This window comes from Caloenas nicobarica, chromosome 1, assembly GCF_036013445.1.
Source record: "Caloenas nicobarica isolate bCalNic1 chromosome 1, bCalNic1.hap1, whole genome shotgun sequence".
Lineage (NCBI taxonomy): Eukaryota > Metazoa > Chordata > Aves > Columbiformes > Columbidae > Caloenas > Caloenas nicobarica.
This window is the reverse complement of record NC_088245.1, coordinates 24,869,071-24,892,561: the sequence shown is the minus strand read 5'-3', so window position 1 is coordinate 24,892,561 and position 23,491 is coordinate 24,869,071. Positions and strand designations below refer to the sequence as shown.

Below are 23,491 nucleotides of genomic sequence, written 5' to 3'. Positions count from 1 at the left end.
ATGATTTGAGAATATGTGGTAAGATGCATAAAATTTGATTAAAATGCATTGAAGAGGAGCAGTAGCTTGAACTAAATCTCCAGCTGGATTCCATCACTGCAATAATAATTAAATTTAATATTGCATACTGGTAACTGTCTACCCCAATCCTGAAAAGAAATTTAAAAAGACTAGCAAATGCTGAGTCAAACTGCGCAACTGGAAAAAGTTGCAAAAGTCTGGAAGGAAATCTCTGGAAAGAATGGAAAATGGAATTGGGGGGTGGAATAAACAAGACAAAAGGCTGAAGAACCAAATTACAGCTGCTAGATTTTAACATGGGATGAAGATCGCACTAGACTGTGGTGTCATTATAACCTTGACAGTGATGCCAAGTTTGAAACTGGACAGTTAGAACATTTGTACACTTAATTCAAAGTGGTGAATGGCTGAGAGTAGCTGGAGGATTTGAGTCTTCCATTTTGTAGGGCTGCCTTAGATTATTAAGCATAGCCCTTCATTGCAACAGCAGATATGCTGAAAAACATAGTTCTCTATGCATCCAAAAAATCTCATTAGCAAGAGACACAAAGTAAATCTTAACAGGACAGTTACTGTTTAGGCATTTATTTAATAAACATCTTTATTTACTATCACATCCTTTCCACAGGGCAGGCTACTTCCTCTAGCACATCAAGCTTCTTACACAGCTTGCTGAAAGAAAGAACCGTAAACATCATGTCCTTTTCAATTCTACCCATTCAGCGTCTTGAGACATCCCACTCCTCTGAAACCCACTGCTGGCAGCTAACTAGCCCAGCCTGGTCCTGTACCATCTTCCAGTCTTCTTCACTAGTTATACAGAAAAAAAGGATTACTTCCTAACTTCTATCCTCTTCTTGTACCCCTGCGTAGTACCTTGTGAATGTTCGTATTCTCTTGTTTCACCTGCAGACTTGTAAACTAAGTTAGACCCATCCCCATCCTTTCACAAGTGTTTTTTTATGAGATTTCCTTCAGTCCAACTGCCATAGTACTGATCAGATCATGATTTGGAGAAACTTGCACTGAGTTCTCGCATTTCTGTACAACAGGGAAACCATTTGTCCAGCTCTGTCTCTTCTGTTTTTGTGCAACATAATTTAATGTAGATAAAACCAAGCCAGGACATAAGTCACATGTTTTTCTCCCTGAAGAAAAGTTTCATTCACTAGCACACAATAGCTGTCAGAGAAAAAGGACAAATAATACAGAAAATATATAGCTAAAAAAATTTGAAAAAAAAAAAGTGCTTGAGTGAAATATGAAGACCCTTCAAAAGTAATACAGGTTTAACATACAGCCCTTGTGATTCACTGAGTTTGAAGTTAGATGAGAGAAATTGAATTTGCATTCGCTAAGAGTAAGAAATAAATCCTCCAGCCATATGCTGCTGATGTTACAAAAAGGACAGTGAACTGTCCTGTGAGTTTGGAATGGAACCTGTTCCTTAGGCAACTAAAACCACATCCAAAGGTCTGCAGTGGTGGCCGTAGGCACTGGATGTGCCGGGAGGTCACAGCAGAACGTGAGAGCCGGCCCAGCGGCGCGGAAGGAGGGAACAGGCAGCTCCTCTCAAAAACTCTGCACGGTAACTCAAAATCAGAAGACATATTTCTCAAGATGGTAACTTACAACTGGAGCGCTGATTAAAAGAGGTAGCTTAGACATATGGAGATAAAGATAGCAGTGTCTAATTGTATCAAATGCTGCCAGAAAGATTTTTAGCACCAGGGGTTTTTTGTTTTGTCTTTTACTTTCCCTCTCTTCGAAAAGGGTGGCTATTTTCCAGTTCAGTTTATCTCTTGTGCCCAGGCAGTGGATTTCAACTTTCACAACAGCAAAGCTGGAGCAGGAGGAAGCTGCTTCTAGAAGGTTTGGAAGTTCACAGCCTTTGAAACTTAAAATTAATTTCCTCATACCTGCATTAAAAGAGATCCCATGAACTTTTTAAACAATACAGAAAACAAAGCACATAACTTACCTCATAGTAACTTCGCACGGCATTGCAAAACGCTTCATCTGCTACGATTTGCGTCTCCCCATTCAAAAAGGCCTGGAAACGCTCCTTCAGTATCTGCAGCTGCTGCTTATTGAGCTATGCAAGAAAAAAAGGAGAAGGGAGAGAACAGTAACAAATGCAGTTAGTCTCGCAGTAAAAATACGCAGCACTATACACTCGTGGAAGTCACGAACAGGGAAGAAAAGGCAGAGGCTCCCAGGCCGGCTGGCAGCTCGCGAGTCACAGCTCCTGGAGTCCCACCTGGGCAAGGCAGGTCGCTGCAGCAAGTCATGCACACGTTCGGCATGCAGCTCAACCTCTACTCCTTCCCCATGTCCTCGGGATGCTACAGGTAAGTCCGCACGGGTACTGCCTCTGAGCAATATTTTATATGCACACCCTGAATTAAACGGCTGACCTTTCCCACGGCAGCAGCAGCAGCAGCAGCTAACAAAAGTTAGCTCTTAGCTCCGGTCTTCAAATATTCCCATTTTTTCCAGACTTCACATGTGAGAAACAACTGAGATGCCTCCATTTTTGCAGTAATATAGGCATTACCATTGGCATGTTTTAATAAGCATGCTCACTGTGAAGAAAATGGACGAAACATGCTCTCTATGAAGAAAATGGACTTCTAGCCACTGATATTATACCACTATGAATGACTTGAAACAACTAATCTCACGGGAAGAGCAGACACAAGGCTCCAAGACTGATACCAAATTACATTTGGTGGATTTCATATCAAAACTGAATGCATTTTGAAAACAGACTCCAAGTAGAGAACATTACAAGATTAAAATTTCTCATCAACCAATTTTTATCAAAGCTTAATGTAATGGGAAAAGGCAAAATCTGAAAGCTCTCCAGGGATCCAGACACAGGCCTTTTGCCAAGGTTCCTATCAACTCTTGAAATATTTAGTATGATATTTCTCCTTACCAAATCTGTGAGAAGTTAGAATGTCACATCAAAGGAGACTGCCACTAACACACTAATATAACAAAGCAACAATTTAGACTAGATGTTTTGCTTTCCCAGAACTTTAAAACTCATGTAAAGCCTTTATTCCAGTGAGTATTTCTGAACTTTAAATTTAACATTACGAAAATTCAAACACAACTGATTGAAAAGGTTTTTCACCCTTCCCATATTTTGCTTAGTTAAAAATAAACAAACAAATAAGTGTATAGCCAGACACTGAAAATATTTTTCCAGAGGGCAGAAAGTTACATTTGTAATGGCTATCCTGCAACAAATAACATTACCCCGATCACACCATCATTTCTTACAGAACTTTTTGGTATCTACAGAAAGTACGGTGACTTTAGGCTTTTAGGTCTCTAGTGTCGAGACTTCAAAGCCATTTAAGCTACAAGACTGCTCCAAGAATAGCAAAATTACTGCTATCCTGATAATGCGCCTACCTTGGGTAGTCTTCATTCGAAGGGAGGATTTTCATCCTACATAAAGTTTGCTAAGTCAAGTGTTTCTATGAAAGATGTAGCAATTTACTGCAAAACTCTCTCCAAATCGAATACAAACCCGAAAGCTGTTCTGTTTTCACAGGAAACAATAGTATAGATGCCATCTAAATATTTGATATCAGAAATCCTCTGAAAAATGGTGAAATGTAGGTAGTAGCAATGAAAAACCAAAGAACTATGCCTTTGGGAAAAAAAAAAAAATCACAGCTAGTTAAAAATACATGATAATTCTGTTCCTCTCAGTAACAAAAGAATTAGCAATACAGAACAAGCCCCAGGAAACCCCGACAGAAGAAAAGGTCTCCCATTGAGACAAGCAAACTCCATCAGAGGTTGCTGTGACTTGGGAGAGTTTCCTGCATGAGCTCTTGAGAGCAGCAGCCCAATGCAGACACTTTGCCAGCATGTACCACTGCTGGGTCAAAATCAGTGGGAGAAGTATTTGTATTACATTTGCGCATACACCGAAAACGGCACCTATGCACCTGTCTGCCAGAAACCCATTCCTTGTGCAGAATCTGCACCACAAAGGTTAGCCGATTCTAACAGAAATCAAACTTTATTCCCAGATACGCAGGACAGGACTTTCCCTTTATTCAATTCCTCTTATTCTTCTTTTCATTTTCTAAAGATATCGCACAAGTTGAGATATAGGAAAATGCAAATCATTAAGGATGGTTTAAGGTTTTTTTCCAGCACACACTTGTTCTCGTAGGGGACTTAAAAAAGCCGAGCGCTCCCGCAGACGGTGCGCCACTGCTAAGCAAGCAGCTTCTTCATCCCATGGAATATTCACAGCTCTGCCATGGAACACGCGGGCTTCCTGCCAAGGCAATTATGGAAATGTGTTTTCATGCTTGCAGACTTCATTCCTTAGGTGATTTGCTTGTCTATTACCCGCATATCAAACAAAAACATTATGAATAAGGCAATGAAATATAAATTTAATTCTGACTTCCTCATTTCTAACTATCATAGTTCAGCAAACAGAAATGCCTTTAAAATATTTATATATGGCTTCCATATTCACTGCTTCAGGTAGTAATTCTAAGAGTTGAGTGGCATTTTAGGATTACTGTACATTTCTTAAATTACATTTTAGTGCGAAATCTGGATGTGTAAGGCAATAAAGTTCTCCTGCAAAACTAAAAACAAAAATAATAATTCCAATGGAAAATATGAAAAGCTTGTCATATATAAAGACACAGTTGTGTTAACTGCCAAGATACATAATAATTTATAGTAGTCTGCTGTAGCATGCAGTTGTTTGTTTGGGTTTTTTTTAATTTGTCAGAATATTGAGGGTACAGTGAATTCTCACTCATCTTTTACTTCTTTCTATGTTGGTCATTCTAATAGATTCATTAACACTCTTCAGTTTGCAACCAAGTGCCTTTAAAAAAAATAAGCAAAGCAAAACTAAGAGCAAAAGTAGTAGCTTAGAAATGCAGAGAAAAAAAGGTAAGTCTAATTGCATTAGAATGCCATAATAGCAAATGGAGAGAAATAGGCATCTGTACAGAACATTAACTCTTGGACACTGCCAAACAGCTCAACCTGCCCAAGTCTGGGCTACCTTTGAACTCGTCTGTCTTGGTTTACAAGGAACAAGAGATGAGGACATCATGCATAACCCGAATCCCAAATGAAATGCTTCAAATTACAGGCAGTAAGCCTGGCCAGATTCTCCCTGGCAGGAATCCTTTGGCAGCAGGACTGCCGCTCCGCTGCACGTGCTCTTCCCTCCCTTCCTCTGTGCAACACGCCAGCCCTCCGCTTTCAGTCCCTCACTGCTTCTTTGCATCTTTACTGTCAGTGCCTCTGCGTCCACATTTTAACTCTAATAGAAAGAACTGTGAACGGCAAAATTAAAATAAGAAGTGACGTTACTACATGTACCTCCAAATGAAAGCCAAACCCTGAATATCACCTGAAGCATACAGCAAAGCCTCACTGGTTCTGATGCTTTCCATCGACCTGCTTCGGTTTTGTATTGCTTATTTGGATTTTGCATTCTCAGTGGTATAAATTCTATTGTCATAATTCTGTGTGATACTTCAAAAATAACTACTGCTGCTTCATGGGAGAATGTATAACTAAATTCCAGCAACTCAGAATATCAGGTTTGATTGTATTCTGCAAAGTGACTGAAGATGAGCAAAGACAACCTTGAGGGAAAACAAGGTTAACTGTCCTCAAATTTGCTTTTTCTTTATTGCAGACACAAAACAGATAAAAATTTCTCTTCCATTCCTGTGTCTTTCACAAAAGGTAAAATTTATTTTTTACTTTACCTTTGCGAGCCCTAGTAGACTATCAAAGAATTAAAATGTATTTAAGAGAAAATAAACTTCTCAAAGAGCTCAAAGAATAACTTTTTTTAAGTTGCAGTAGCAATTTAACCTCTGATAACTTACAGAGTAATACAAAGGTATCAAAAGAGCCTCAAGTACTTAACTACTAAAAAAATTTCTCACCTTGCATTTAATATTTCAAAGAGATCTTATATAACCCAATATATTCCTCTTCGAGCACTAATTTAAAGATTTGCCTTTTCCATTCTAAAGTGAAACTTGGGTATGAAAACCTGGAGGCGCTTCTGTCTTAGCTCCACGTATACCTTTAAACAATTTCAATAAATGGATTTTACAGAGTTTAAATTCTTACTTTTATAAGGAGCTGCATTGCAAACACATCTGGCAGTTCAGGGAGTGGCTCCAATGTCACAGTTTTTACTTCATGAAATAATAAACTCTGACATTTTGAAGGAAAAATGAAGCATGTACATATTTGTAACAGTAAAACTGTTTATTTTCTCTTTGAAAGAAAGAAGGAAAAAATAAACCCTGGCTTCACAGAGTTAGAGGCTAGATGGAGAGCGTTTTCACCTGCTTCTCACTGCTAAGTCCCCAGACCAGCTCTCTACTGCCCTGAACATCTGCAGCCACAGCAGCTGGCAAAGACAGAACTCACAGCACAACTGTCCCCTATGCAACTTTGGCCTTTAAAATGAAAAAGTTTAAAATGTGGCCAGCGTGTTGGCATCTCCCCCCGTGCCCGGCAGCACGGCGGGCGCCGGCTGGTGACCGCAGCCCGTCCTGACCCTGCGTCCCCCAAGTGCAGTCAGCCAAAGGGCTGGCACTGGAGGAATAACATTCTGAACCATTGCCACCTTGTGGTAATTTTAGAAATATAGCAAAGAAATAACCGCAGGTTGCATGTCTTCACACTCGGAGCCGAGACCTGTGTGAGTATCAATGAGCCCCCGACCTTAACACCAGCAACAGCGTTGCTGCTTCTCTACTCCCACGCTGCAGCGTGAAGTTGCCCTTTTGCAGACCATATGGGTATTTTAGGAAAAAGCAGGAGATGATGACTGCAATTGTAGAGAGAGCTAGACAAAATATTTCTTATGTAGGCTACAACAAGAAATGGGTAGGGACAAGCCAACCAAAGAGCCACTCCCCATATTCTCAGCTGCAATGTAGATGATCTGTAGCACCAAACATGACTTACGTCCCTGAACACTTCCTAAAAATAAGACGCTTTGTTATTTCAATACTGTGCCATTTTGTCCAATGCCTTTCACAGCACCAGCTGCTTTTGCACACCTTTAGCCAAAACTTTACTTTTTGAGAGCAGAGTGGGAAAAGAAATAAACCAGCGAGCGTTCCCTCAAACAGCTGTCTCTCTCATTTCAGTCAAGAGATAAAAACTTGCATCTCCTGAATGAACCGAAATGAAGGCACAAATCAATCCTTATCCATCGAATTTCTCACACGCATCTTTGAACAGAATCGCACTTCTTGACCTGCCAGGCTCCTTGGCAAGAACAAAAAAAAAAAAAAAAAAAGGAAAAAAAGAGTAGAAATTATGCCAAGGACTGTCTGATGTCATGAACTGAGTTTCACTGTGGGATAATTCCTGCCACTTGCCCATACCTTCAGACAGAACCAAACCTCGACAATACAACAGGTCAATGCATTTACAGTGATGCTCAATTTAACATATAACTTCCGGGACAATAAAAATTCAACTACTGATAATTTCCTAGCAATTCAAATAGACCGTGTGTCCAAGGCACTACACATTTAACAGGTCCACTTGCACATCAAACCAAGTTTTCAACCTAAGCTCCACATGCCTACAAAAGGAGCACGTATGTGCTTTATATGGTTTTTGATGGTGGGTTTTTTTAGATTTTTTTTCATGTGATCCCACTCTGCCTTGAAAGGTAGCTGGTTAAGTGCCAATATTACTGACATCTCCCTGGTCTCCCCACCTTCCCAAATCCTCCAACCGCAGTATCACACTCAAAGATGTTGAGCTGAGCGACCCCCTTGTTGTGCCTCCTCTGCAGAGACTCCCAGCTCAGCTGTGCAGGGGTCAACCCATCACAGTGGGTTTCCCTCTTCCCAGGTGAGCCTTAGAAACAGCCGGACAGCAACTAACAACACTTGGAACAACTCTCTCTCTGCTGCTGAGCAAGACTCAAGAGCCACCCAAGTCTTCATCCCTGCCCCATGGCGCTGTAACCTCACTTCCCACCACCACCTATGGTGATGGGGAGGGCTTTATCCATGGGGCTGGACTCTGGAAAGCCAGACGCACGCTTCCTCCGCGAGAGCCCAGCGCAGGGCTCAGAGCCTTAGGCTGAACCCATCATCATCCTCTCCTTTCAGAGAAACAAAATGCCTGTGCCACATCATTGGCTATAAATGAGCTTCATCTCACCTTGGTGATGAGAATAAGCCTGCAATGCAAATATCCAGTTATACACAGTGATTCTCTCTCCATTTCCCCTCCTTCTCCACCACCTTGACTCCTCTGGATCCTGGAATATCTGCCTACACAAACAATATTACTTGTGTTTCAGAGCAGAAATGGAGAGTGTTCATTTGTAGTGAATTACTCGAGAGATTTTCTTCTGCGGAAGATGACTAAATAAATAGCATTAGAGAATCTCGGTACTAAGAAAGAGGTGATATCTGTGGTTACTGTGCTGTATTATGCAGATCTTCATCCTGTACAATAATGGCCATATACAGCATGTGGGAGGCACACAATATATGCTGTCCTTTACTATTCATTGCATAAACCGGTTTGATTTTCTAAATAACAGATAAATATTTTGCTGTCACTTAGCAACCTTAGCTGTTCTTTGGTTTTCTTAAAGCTGAAATTATTCCAAGCAAAACAGTGTCTGTAAGGATTCTGTTTGCTGTCACTCAGCACAGACTACCCTGTGTACATACTCATTGTGCAACAATTCAGTGCCTCATAGAATCAAGTACTAGATTTCCAAAATCAGCTCATACATTTATCACACAAATTTCCCATTCTTTATAATCAAACAAGCACAACATGGCATTTACCTTTTTTTGGTCTGCCACTTGTTTAAAAACCAGAAACACTACCAATAATGTACTGGTCGTTCAATTCCACTTACAGGGTATTTCATTGCAAGTCAGAAATATTTTATGTACCATTAAGTCTGAAACTTTAAATATTTTTATTGTCCAGAGCAGCATATTCAAGATTTTTGACAGGATTGTAAAACATTTCACAAGGAACAGAGGATTTCAGTGTTTGTTTTCTTCAGGGAATAGAGGGGATGAGACAAAAAAATCAGTCAGTGAATAAAGGCAAAGACTGATTTATATGAAGGTATTCAAGTGTATCACACTGACTGACAAAATATAGAACTGAAGACAGCTTCCAAAAAGGTCAGATTGGCCACCTGAGAGGAAAATAAAAGATGGTATTTTGATTATGAAGATAAACAAATGGGGGGTGGGGGGGGAAGAGAGGGAGGAATAAATCAGACTTCCCTCATTTTTGGACAAAAGAATGAAAACATATTAAAAAATGCAGAGGAATTTAACTCCTCATATCAGTGGCAGATTTCTTTATTGTTGAAAAAAATTGCCAAACTTTCACAGACTTTGTCACACTAGGAAAGCATCTGCTACATGTTTGTCCTAAATACAGTAAATATCACACCCCAATAAAAGCTATCTCCTCTGAGATGAGCTTGTCAGTGCAGTTGAATCATTTTCTTTGTACCTACTCCCACTACCTGAGATTTGCTGTCGAATCTAGCTGGAAATCATCAGCCAGGTTTATATTATTGTGTTTCTTTCTTCTGTGCAGCAGACTTCACGGATCTCCTCTCCGTCTTGAGCGGCTGCATCGACACGCTGCGGCTTGGCCAGCTCTGTTTTGCTGTCCCTCGTGCCACCGCTGTTTGGGGCCACCTCCCACACCGAGTACACACTGGCACTGCAGCTTCACCTCCTTGGGGTTGCCAGAGCCACAAGGAGACCGGTCATGCCTGAAAGCTACACAAGCAAAGCTTCCAGCCAAGAAAGCCGATGATGGCTCGTGCAGGTGACCACGAAAATTATGCCTAGCAGAGATGCACCCAGTGCGCTTTGCCCGTGGTGGGAACCTCAGCTACCAGTGCCTTTCCAGAAACCAAAACTGAGGGAAGTTATAGACATAGCTGCTGCTAACATGTAGATCGACGCAGAGCTCTGACTCGCCATGTATGTCAGCAGGTCAAACTGTGCTGGACTAAATGGATTTTCGTCACTTCCCGTCTTCTTCCTCTGCATCTACATCATCTTTTCCACCCCATGCCAACAGTGCATTCTCAGGACTATCTGTCAGAAGAACTGTCTGCTCCAAGAAACCAGTTTTCTCATTTTGTGAAACTTCTCCACATATAAATTAAGCTACCAGGAACAGCTTTTTCATACCTCAAAAGCATTGCACTGAAGAGCTTTGTTTGTCAACCACCTTACACCAGGGCATTTTGCCAGCAAAGATCTCTTAGTGTAGCTCAGGAGGCTACAGCAGAGCTGCTTGAACTAACATGAGCATCAGCAAATTACATGTTCCTCCAACCTACTCTCACCTTTCCAAGGTTGACATTCATGTTCCATTTTAGTCCACTTTCTAAGGAGACACTGTGATCATACAACCCTTCCTTCGTTGTGCAAATGCCAGCTTTTTCCCCACATATGTAACTTCTGCATGCACTTCTCACTTTCTATCAGTTCAAAGAAAAAATGTGTGGAGGTTTCACAGATAACAAGATTTCCCTTCTCTGAAAAATGGAATTAAAAAGAAACCCAAATTATTCTTCTCAGTGATGGAAATGCGAGCAAAACTAAGATAATGTAATTTCTGTTTGGCACCTGACAAATACAAATTATATGCCCATCACGCTCTGTAGCAACATGTTTCAAGACTAGTTTGGCTTAAATTTGAAGAACAGAAAGGGCAACAATAAAAGCTGGAATAAAAACCAGAACAAAGTATGCATGTTATTCTGGATTCTGATAATATTTAAAAAAAATCATTTCACCAAGCTAGGTAATTTTACAAAATATTTTCCACCAAAAAAAATCTAGTTTCATTAATAAGCAGAATTGTGTCCATACTCCATCTACCTTCTCTATGAGAGCTGTTAAACGGATGGATTGGACCTCTACAATCCATCTAGTCGAACCTCCTTCTCAAAGCAAGGCTAGCTTTGAAGATATATTGTACTGTTCCAGACCTTGTCCAGACAAGCTTCGCATATCTCCAAGGATGAAGATACTGCAGATTCTTTGTGTAACCTGCTCCAATGCCGTTCCTGAAGTTCCTGCCTTGCCCCCTAATACCTAGTCAGAAGTTCTTGCGTTGTGGCTTGTGACTATTCCTTCCTGTTCTTTTCTTGTCCGCCTCCAAAGGGTCTGGCTCCATCCTCTCTATAGCCCTGTCCCCCTTAAGGACTACAAGACAGCAGTTAATCTCTTAACCTTATCCAGACTAAACCAACCTGGACCTTTCCATTTCTCCTTGTGTATCATGTCTTCCACCTCCCGAAGCATCTGAGAGGACCCTGATGGACTTCTTTCAGTTTGTTGATACCGTTCTCCTGCTGGGGGACCCAAAATGGACAGTATTCCAGATGTGGCCACGCTAATGTTAAACAGATGCTTCTCTTGACCTGCTAGCTGCCCTCCTGCTTATACAGCTGAACATGCGGCCAGCTCTCATTCCCCCAACTCATACCCTACTTGCTCTCCATCAGGATCCCCAGGTTCTTTGCTGCAGAAGATCCAGCCAGTCAGTCCTTTACCTGTACAGACGCGTGGGGCTCTGGCCTGGAAGTGTGACTTGGCTTTCACCTGTGCTGAACGTCTGGAGATTTTTGTTGGCTCATTTGTCCAGGAAATCAGGAGAACCCTCAGTAGTCATCCTGTCTTTCTGCTGTCAAGTGCTCCACTCAATTTGATGTCATCTGAGAATGTGCCGAGGCTGCATTCAGTTCTATTTTCCAAGCCCATCTATGTTTGATTACTATACTTGTATATTGGCATCTTTTCGTCAATCCACCTGTACCTTCCCCCACCTCATCATCCCAACAGGTATAAGAAAATATCACTTCTTTATGGAGACTGGAAAGACAAATTGTCGATACATAATTGCAGCACAGACAGTTATTTTGAACTAAAGTATTCTGGCTTCCCTAGAAGTACAAAGGAGCAGACAGTCCACACCACTGAATCACTCTTCAGGTTAAGGGCAATAAATCCACATTTAAAAACTATCTCATTAATTACATGCCCTCAACTCCAACTAACAAATTAATGTCAAAAAAATTTAACAAGATTAGTGGATAACAGACATGTATCAACACCTTGCCAAAGCACATTCTAGGTACCAAAAATCTGCTTTGGAGACTAGACAAGCTTATGGAAGAGAAATCTACTGCAGATTACATGGACAGAAATGCTATACACTAAATACAAACCCCACTCTCCTCTATCCGGTACAGGAACTGTTTTTCTGATCCAATTAACAAACGGAAGAATCTAAAGAAACAGAGGTAAAGCCTGGCCTGTAAGGTCATTAACAGTTACATTTTCACGTCATACAGGCACACATACTTTATACATGACCACACACAACGCAATTTAGCTATAGTATGCTAGAACTAGGATGCTGAAAGAGCCATAGGGAAAAAAAAAAAAGAAAAAAAATACTGTGCTAACCCAAGTGACCTTCAGTTTTGTCTGTCAAGGACACCACTTTTGTGAAAGAGACTGCAGCTTTGAATGAGGTAACCAGGTATCACCTCATCTCATCTCATAGACTTATATTTGTCACATACTTTCCTAGCTTGGAAACCTGTAGTGGGAGAAATTTCTACTTTGAAATTGTTCCCCAGCCCCTCAAGGTGAGCCTTCAAACACTTCCCTCTCCTACTTTTTGACAAGCCTCAGGAATCCGTTTATCACAAACAACATCTAGACAATATCTGAGCAATAAATACAAACATCTGCATAGCCATCACAATAAACATCCTCTGTGACAGACACATTCAAATCCCTGAATACATTTATTTCTCAGCACATAATATGATTTTCAACCAGCACAGCAGATGATCTCACGAAAACCACAGGGATGAAACTAAGCAACTGCACATGGCAACCAACTCACACAAACATTTCCTTAACAGCAAAGAGAGCACTTCTCATTGAAGTGCTCCATCTCTGACCTCCCAGCCCCATCTCTCAGAGCTCTCTGGGAAGTAATTTTCATAAACCTGGAGTACTGCAGTACTCACAAACCCATGAAAGTTTGGTTTTGTGTTTTGCATTATAAAATTCTACCAGACACGTCCAAGTAGGTAAAAGTTTTATCACGGCCCCCTCAGTACTCAGGTACACTTTCCACAACTATCTATTCCCTAACACACTCTGATTGATTACCGTAGTTCAATGAAGAGCAATTATCCCCAGCTAGCAGTTAACTCTGAAATTTTATGCTTCTATCTGAAACTTGACTATCACACAGACCAGTCTAATAGAAGGTATTAATTTTCCCCCACAAATCTTGTTCTCCTTACATCCAAGAGATGTGATGGCAACAGCATCACTCAACATCAGCAGTCTATCTAATGCACTCAAATAAAAATTCTTAAAGAAAAAAAAAAAATACCACACCAGATTTTGCTTATCAAGATATGCAGGAGACTCTCCATCATTTGAAGAATTAAGTACAAAGGAACATCTTTCTGAACCAAATGTTCTAACAGAAAGAAAGGATCTGAAAAAAGGAACAACAGGATGCATTTTTAAATGCACATAATTAGGAAGTCAGACTACATCACCACAGTCCTTCTGGTCAGTTTACAGAAAGTTCTCAGGGCTTAATTTATTCAGCTGAAACTACCGACAGAGCAATACAGATTTTATAATGACATCTGATTGCAGCTTTAAGCAGTACTCCACTTAGTTCTGAATTCTTAAACTGAAAAAAAAAAAGCCTTCCGAAAGAGAGGCAGAGACAACACACGATCCTTGAGCATATTACAATCAAACATGTTTTGTCAGATATCTATGCTCACTGGACTCAATTCATCCTTTCTATACCAAAATAAATAGACATACCATCCATATTTACATACTCGGTCATACTGACCCCATATATCTGACACACAGATCAAGCATTGCACAATCTGATTTCGGTTATACATACATACACTATACATGACTATAGCTGTCTCTTTTGTTGAAGTATTATTTTAGTCTGTGAAAAGTTTACACATAACACTCAAACATCTGTTGACATTTTTTTTTTCCTCCTGCAGCATCTTTATTAACAGGTAAATCCACCAATTAGTGCAAATTCACTCACCTTTCTGGAAAAATTAGCTTATCACAACTGTAAGCTAGAACATTCAAATGTAGAAGGAAAATACACTATCTAAATCTAAATGTACACTTTTCACATTCTAAATAAATCTGTCAGACTTCACACATTTCTTGAGAGGCCCAAGAGATTGGAATACTAATTCTATCTGAAGTTATATTTCCCTGAGCAATCTTTATATAACTAAGAGCCACAAGAAAACGCTTGATTAAAATTGCCATAAAAGGAGAAGTACTCAAATCCCCCTAGAAGATCACAAATAAATGGCTGTCCATTCTAGTTTAGAGGTTCTAAGCAATGGGATCCTCATTATCATTAAATTGGGAAATTACAGCAGTAGGTAACAGATATTATTGGCAGGCTTTTCCTGATTCTGACTCAGAACTTTTTCTTTTTTTGCTACATTTTAATCCTATTTCTAGTGCTGCCTTTTGCTATGCTATGTGATTTTCTCTGCTTGGTACATATTCACATCATCCAAGCCTTTTAGAATTTACTTCTGTTTATGAGCATCTTTTTCCCATCTCATCCATGTTCCTGTGCTTTTCTTGGAGGGAAGAAGCAGCTTCATACATTAAAAGAAAACATTGGTTGTTTTGTTTTGTTTTCTTTCATAACGAAGAGTCTAGATTCTGTTTCCTTTTTTACTTAAGTAAATATTTCCCTCTTCTTAACCATTTGAAATGAACTTGCAGTGTTTGCTATCACACAACCTACTAATTATCATCTACAAATTTCACTCCTGAGTGTAAATTCTGCCTTCCCTTGTGAAAATGCTGTATAAAGCAACCCAACACAGATGCTTCTTGGTTCCCAACAAGCTCCTCTGCAACCCGATGTGTACAATTCAGACCATCACAATTCCTGTAACTGCTGAGCTTTAGTTTGGTCTCCAGCACGTGTTCGCACCCCGCATGACATGAATACCAGACAGTATTAGTATGTTAACACTTCTGAGTAAAATACCTGGTTTTGTCACCTCTGCAGTAAAATGTGCTGGCCGAGTCAGAGATCGGCCCCTTTGTGGCAAAGAGCTGGGGTGGAAAAGGGCAGCAGGGAGGTCCTGACCCTCCTGCCTTAGGAGCTTCTCACCCACCTGTGGTCCCCATGGTGGCTCCGTGGCACTTGTCAGTGTCCCATCTCCTGCCTCCCTGATCCTCAGCATGATCTTCTCCCACTTACATGACTCCTTGGTTTGGCCTTGGACCTGCCTCATCACCATGGCCCTCCCAGGGGACCACCAGATGGAAGCTGACTTGAACACGGCCTCCAGACCTGATTCTGACTCTGACCCCCACCTGTATCCCACCTTGCCTCTCCTTAAGGGCCACCCTGGCCCTACTGCTCCTCAACATCCCCTTCATTTCCCCCTCAAAATTTTCCCTGGTATAGCAATAACCTGGGGCCTCCACATCTGCTCTCCCTTCCTTTCTTACTCCTGCCTCCAGCTCTGGTGACCACAGAGCTCCTAGCATGCTGCTCCTCATCTCACGTCTCCTCCTTCTCTTCTGCCAGGCATGCTCTCAGCAGGAAGGCAGAAGAAGACCCTGAAGAACAACCACTCTCCACCCTCATGAATAAAAATGTACCTTTAACATTTGAATCTACACTCCTCAATATACAAGCAGAAACTACACCATTTACAATATCTCCCTGCAGATGTCTAAGTCCACCCTACGTAAACTGTATAAGCTACGCGCTTACGTTAGCAGAATAGGTTTCATCAAGATCTTCAATGATTTATTTCCAATCATAAGCTACACTGTATATTTGTCTTCCTCATTTTTGTAGTTTTCAAAATTTTGCAGTCTTTTAGCTTTCATAAATCAATTTTCTGCTTATGTATCTTCGTCCTCACAGATGCTTCAGAGAGGATCCAGAAGATTTCACCTTTGCATTCATGCCAGCTCACATGAACAAGCAGACCTCATTCAACCGGCTCATCCAAGCAGATGACCTACAGTTTTCTTTTCTTCTTCCCTCACCTCAGGTTCCACTTAGAAAAAGGGACTGGTGTTACAGCGTCATTCTGCTGTCTCTCCCACGGTGCCCAGGTGTCAACGTGGGTCCAATACAGCCCTCCTCGGAGGCTCACAGTGTTGTCCATGCTCGAGTCTGTCCTCTCTTCCTCCCCTCACTGCTCAGGGATGGACACCGTAATTCTCAACCAGGACTAGAAATCCAAATCAGCTTCAGCTCAGTCTTTCTTCCAGGCAAAAGTGATCCAACTTTTCCTACATTCAACACAGGTTACTTATGCTTGAGTTATTATTTCAAATTCTACCTAATAAGCACAGTACTATTGTCTTCCAACGACGTGATAATTCACCACTGCAAATACCTGCTCCTTTCTTTTGCCATGACAAAAGGTAGACGGTTAAGATATAATTCAGTCATATCACCAGTTTTACACAGATGCATTTTTCTAAATCAATTAATAGAGAAACTTTGGGGCTTAGGTCCCTAATATTCTTGCATGAGGATATTTTACTACATTTCCAAAACAACGTTTAACTAAAAACTTCATGTCCTTTACCATTGTATCCCAGTAACTCCTTTCCTGTACAGCTGTTCTGTGAGAGCAACAGGAATCATCAGACACATTGCAATGCACAATACAAAGCACTGAGAGAAATTTAATTATGTGAAAATACAGCATTAAAGTCCAGAGAAGTCTGGTCATAACCTTACCACTTATGCTACCTTAAAAAAAATGAGGAATAAAGTCATAGCAAAATTCTGCTTTCCCACATGAAACAGGACTGGAAGAAATCACCTTTCAATTAAAGTTTCAACTTAAAAAAAAATAATCATCTCATCTCCAACTATAAATCAGAGGTTAGATTTGCATAAGATTTCAGTATCAGTAATACAGACTTAGAGGAAACAAGAAAAGAGACAAGTTTAATTAAGGTGTTCTCCACTGTGCAATAATGTTAGCACTAATTTAAGAAGTTATTAAGCTGTACTTATTTCCATAGAAAGTTATTGGTGAAATGTATTTCCTTTATTGCAGTCTTTGATGCCTTGAGGGAACAAAGTTAAATGGCTGAGTCAGTCAGTAAAACAGCAAACCAATTCCCTTACATCACGTTCTCCTCTGTGCTCTGAATACTAAACAGGACAGAATATTGAAAACAAAAGCTGACTGTCTGCCAGCTGAAACATGACTCTGTACCATGCTGGATGTATTGATAACTTGCTCTCTCTTCAACAAGTAAACCAAATGAATCACAACAAACAATGAGCTTGTATGGTATAATACTACAGATTTGTTTACTCCATACTCGTATATTCAACTCAACAATAAATACAAGCAGTTACTAAAACTCATTCCCCAGGAAAGTTTTTTTTTTTAATTTGCAATATAACAAAGAGGATCCACTGGTAATGTTACCTCTAAGGTCTTCATTCTTACTCTGCACAGCATACAGCAAGTCTGTTTTATTTCCTTCTTTTTGTACAGCCTCCATACATCAACTAATGAAGAACAAAAGCCTCAAGACATTCTCGAATGTAACAATCCAAATAATCAGGTTAGGCAAAAAGTTACTTCAAACACAAGTACTTTCACTACAAAAACATGTGAATCTGAAGATTTACCTATGATTATTTTTAAAAAATATGTTATTTTTTATACTCATGGTGGGATTTATGAGTTTTTGCCAGAAGAGCCCATGCCTATGAAACCTCTGTATTCCTTTCTTATATCAACAGTCCACGCTCCCCTGCTAGGAAGTGAAAGCGAAGTGCACCTGCGGGAATGGGCTGGGAAGAGCAGTGACAGAAAACTCGACAGTCTTACACTATTGATTTAGACTGCAATAATTCTCAGGGCACACCGTGGAATCAGGTTTGATAAAACAAAACAAGAGACCAGCAGGAAAAGGCAACAGCATCGGCTGCAGGGTGGGTGGCGCAGGGACAGACGGTGCAAGACACAAGTAAGGGAGCCAAGTTTGAGCCAAGTTCCGTAGGCTGTCACTTGGCACAGCGTGCGGGGAGAAGGAACAACTGTTCTTCGACTTGATAAAGTAACCCAAATGTGGAAATCATTGTACAGCAACAATATTCTGCTGACCCTCAGCTCAAGCCAGGAATCAGCCAACAAGTGATCATGTTCATTTCCCCTTCTCTAATGTTTGTTAGAGATTAAATCACTTAAACCAGTGCCAGGGTTTCTTCTGGAAGGGAAGGTCACAATAATAGATGAATTCCATTTTTACCACCTCCAAATTTTAACTCATACAAGATAATTTCTTTGTTCAAAGAACAGTATCTAATAACTTTTTCAGATAAATATATTACTAAGTCTACAACTGTTATAAATATCCTTAATTAGTTTGTCACAGATTGTTCATTAAGGTTTGAAAGGGGATACGTGCATTTGTTAAATTCAGTGCAGAGGAAAGAAAACATCAGATCAAGATTAAATACATATTGTAGAAGTCTTACATTTCTGATTAGGAGGTAGCTAATTAAAATAGACAAAGTACACCACAGTGTTGTGGTTTAACCTGGGCTAGCAATACAACCACAATAGCTGCTCACTCACCCTCTCCTTGCCTCCCCCCATAATAGGGGAGAGAAATCACAAGAGAAAGGACAAACCTGGATTGAGATAAACACAGTTTAATAAAATAACAAGATACTAATACACTACTAGTAAATATATATATAAAATAGAAATAAAATATACTCAAGGCAATTCCCCACGAACTCCATCCACACTAAGCAGCCAGTCCCAGGAAGCGATATCGCAGTCCTGAACAGCTGATCCAAAAGAGAGAAAAAAGGAACAAGGCAGAAAAGCCCAGAGGCCTCTGTGAAATGGCAAAAGGCCAGACTAAATGTCCCGACCTAACTCCCACAGCTGCGCCCCAGAGAGAGCGAGAGAGCAGAAGAGCCCAACTCCTTAAATATGGAGCATGATGTCAATGGGATGGAATACTCTTATTGATCAGTCTGGATGTCAGTCAAGCTCTGCCCCATCCATGCCCTCCTTCCTCGATGCCTCACACCTGTGGGCAGAGCACTCAGAATGTCCTTGGCTCTCAGACCAGAGCAATTAAAAACATGAGCTCTGTGCTGGGGTGTTATCTCTTATTCTTAAACTAAGTCCAAATAATGAGTGTGCTAGCTATGGAAAAGAAAGGTTTCTAACCCATTTTCAGTCAAACCAGCACACACAGTTATGGAAATCGTGTTGTAAGAAATATTATTAGAATTCAACAACCATTTATTTAGGAAATGGCAATCGAGGGAATACAGTCTAGAGAAATAATATGATAAATACAGTTTGGTGCCTGCTTGGTTACTAAACTGCTTGGATTTTATGTACACAGTAAACAACTCTGAAACAGCAACTGGTCTGAGGATATGAAGGAGAGGATGGACTCTGTCAACCAGCTCTTACACTTGACTATTGACATCCTAACACAAGACAGTATAACTTCTAATGACATATTATGCTTAGTTTCTGCTTACACTAGAACTATTTACAATGTTAAGAAGTATATAGAGGGAAAAACAGACATACACAAATGGAGTCGGTCAGTCATGAACAAACAGCAGAACTCTGATGTATCAGGTTCATCAGGGGTTTTGGCATTGAAACTGGACAGCTGCAAGGCCAGGACAAAGCCCAACGCGATCCAAGCACCAGGAGGCAACGTCCTTTGCCAGATTTTCACAGACAAGCACAAAAAGGAAGAAAAAAAAAGGAGGAAAACGCCTTAAGAAAAACCCTAACTAGGTGCAACAGTAATCAGAGACTAGCCCTCAGAGTACCATGGGCTGCAGATAAGTGAGATGAGATGTGGTTTCCTACCTACTCGAGTTATTCATGAACATTCCTCAAAAATCTGCTGGGAACACTTTCACTTCATCCCGCTTAAATTAATTCTCAAATTTATGAGGTGTAGAAATGGAACTAGTGAACTCTTCTCAATTTATCTTCACTTCTATGCTGACAAGTATTTGCAGTATGATGTGTTTGATTAACATATTACAAGTTATGGTTCCAAGAGTCATTTCACTGCCTTAGAATGCTACCACCCTAACATATATAAAAATTAGGTATCCAAGTAATCTAGGAAGAGAAGTAAGAAACTACACCTCATATAGCTCTTGAAAGATCCACAGGCACTAGTGCCGATACCAGAAAAAATGTTTTAAGTTTAAACTAAAAATTACATCTTTGCTTTTCATCTAGTTAAAAATCTCAAACCCCCTAGATAACAGAAAACCTGTGAAGTTTAGGATTATGGATGGGAGTTGTTTTGTCGGTTTTGCTTTGTTTGGATTTTTTTCCTATTCATGAGTAGAGCGGTTCTGGGTGATATGGGAAACACACTGTCTAACAGGAGGTATGAAAATTAAAAAGTCATCATCCCTCTCTCTTCTGTAACTCCAAATATTTGATCACAGATTTTGTAATATGCACATAATAAACTGAAAAGGGTTTTCCATATGCATTTTATTGCCTTAATTTTCTACAACTCCTCCTATTTTTTCCACCCTCATAAGGAGAAAAGTTTTGCTAAACAAAGGGGAAAAAAAAAGAATGAAATTGTTAACTGTTTTCTATCTAGTTATAAGAACAGCGAGAGATGATGGAAACAAGGAAGCATAGAGATACCAAAATTTCCTAGTTGACTATCAACAGCTAAAACTGCTGGTTAAACTAAACAATGGAACAAGTTTTGCCTCCAACACCCTAAGCCAGGGTAATGTAACTACTCCTACATTTATACAGTCCTAAAATTACATTCAGCCCATTGAAGGCAACTGTGAGGTTGACATGGCACCTGATAAAAATGAGTTTGACATCTGGACTAAGACTGTATAACTGAGGCTGAGCAACATCTAGTATATGAAGCAATAATTAACCTCTTTACATATAATGCCCAAAAGGTTTTGTTTAAATTGCTACTTTAAAACTGCAGTAAGCTTTCAAAGAATCACAAATAAACCCATTAACAGTCCAACTCAGCTGTTCGAGAGGTACAGCTTTTGCTCAAGTCTTTAAGAATATTTTTACAAAGAACCCCCAAGTAGTTTCCCATATGGTTACAATTACTTCAAGTCAAGCAAATAAGCTGTATTTCAAGAAAATACATGGCAATTAGGTTAAATGTTAACAACTGCATTTGTCTGATTAATACACTAGAAAAGAGACAGATATCAACCAAGGAGGGTATTCTGACATCATCAAAAGTCAACTCTGTCATCACATTTATTTCCCACAGCACAGCATTATTTCCAACATTATTTACAGTATCAGCAGCACCTCTGCAACTTCAGCGCACTGGCATATGGCATCGCTACAGTCCAGCTGCTTCTCTGTTTTGACAGTCACTTCAATTCACGGTCCTAAATCATGTCATAAAATAAGCTTGTCCCATCTCTCCCTAACTGTTATACCTAAGCATGCTTCTTTCTAGGATTTTTCCAAACAGTTCCTTTTTTTTGGGCAATGTTGCCAAAGCTCAGTGCATCCCACACTTTTGAGACACATCTGTTTTCCTGTCCGTGTCTGAATACATAATAACGGTTGGTATGCATATGCCCAAATAAATCAATCCAAAATTTATTGGAAGCATAATGTGCAAGTACACACCATTTGTGTGTTGCTCATGCATAAAAAGCACAGAAAAATTTAGGATGGGTGGGATCTGTAGAGAACAACTGTTCCAAAGTCTTATTCAAGGAAAGGTCTGAAATCAAGTTGCTGTATCACAACTACTGCAGTGCTTGGGGCCCTGGCTGGTCCAGGTCCGCACACCTTCAGAGGTACAGATTTTACAAAATCTCTGAGTAATGTTTCAGTGCTTAACCACATTCACCATCAGAAGGTTTTCTTCTTGATATCCGGTTGGAGTTTCCTTTGTTGCAACTTGTGACTTTTACGTCTTAGCCTTTTGCTGTCCGTCCTTCAGAAGAATCTGGATCCATTTCTTCTGTATCCCTGACACCACCTCTGCAGGAGCTGCCAGGAAATTGCTTTTCAGACCATTGTCCATGATTTTCCTACATATCAATAGCAAAGTTATTCATAAAAAGATAAATGCTGGAAGATACCCAGGCAGAAAAGAGGAAGATACATCAGGAAATCGCTAAATGTGTTTTCTGCACATGCAATTGGCAGATACAGGAACACTCGCACAGTCAAAAAAAGTAGCGGCACTCTTAAGTACTTAGTTGTTTGAGAGATCCTCCACACATTCAAGTTTCTCTGCAACTTACCTTGCAAATATCTTTGCATTCCTTAAAGGTTCCTCATCTGCAAACTATGCTGGCAATAGCAGAAAACATGGATGTCACATCCAAGGTACCACAGATATAAGATCCTGTACTATGGCCCTTAAAATGTATACATTGATTCTACAATCATCTGTCCTGCCTGTACCAGAAACTGGATTTCTGAGATCGTGTTTCTTTATGGAAAGTAGTTTAACAAGATTTTCGAAACTCTGGATAGTCACAGTATCTTGGAATTATGGGTGCAAGCACAAGATTTTTAGCTTACAGATTGCAGTCATCCTCCAGAACTATGCCTTACAAATATTTGAAATTCAGAGTTAATTATGCTGAAATCCAAACCTAAGACTAAAAGCAAAAAGTATGATTAAGACGCTCAAGCACAGTTAAGTTATTCCTGCAGCATCACTCAGAGAAGAAAAAACAAGCAAACAAACAAAAAACCAAATGTGATGAAACTCCTGTTTCTATTAAAGTCAGATCCAACTCACTGGGGAGCAAACGTCAAAGCATGTCTGAAACCACCAGCTAATACTTTATGAATATGTTAGAAGAAATGTCCTGACTGTCAAGTTATAGCCTTTACCATATGCATGGGGAAAGTAGCTGTGGAGGACTTATTATTTCTTCCGAGAGGGGTTGTGGTTGGTCGGGGTGGCAGGGGTGAGATGCTGTTTCAGGAAAGTCAAATGCTTAGCCAAGTTATTCACAAGCATGACTTACTTCGACTGCTAAATATTGAGTCGTCAGGATCCAGCGACCTAACTCTAGAATATTCCTGTCTATTTTATTCAAGATGTATTACACTCAAACTGCAAAGGAATTAAAGGAAAGACCCCCTAATGACTTAGGTCTGAAGACCCAACCTTACATAGGGCTTCTCCATCACTAGACATGATGGCAAAATTCTTAAATTCTTACTTATTTTTGAAGAACTTAAGTTTCATGTTCTGCCTCTGTGGGCTGGATAAACAGGTGAACATATTTTCTGCTAGTATTTTTGAGCATC

At 40.1% G+C, this 23,491-nt stretch overlaps 1 protein-coding gene across 1 annotated transcript in view; it reads right to left on the bottom strand.

The window, feature by feature from the left end:
• Positions 1 to 23,491, bottom strand: part of CADPS2 (calcium dependent secretion activator 2) — a 308,472-nt gene that overhangs the window by 239,408 nt on the left and 45,573 nt on the right. The window contains exon 2 of the mRNA XM_065627091.1: positions 2,003 to 2,116. Coding sequence (XP_065483163.1) covers positions 2,003 to 2,116 — 114 coding nt within the window. The remainder of the gene's footprint in view (positions 1 to 2,002; positions 2,117 to 23,491) is intronic.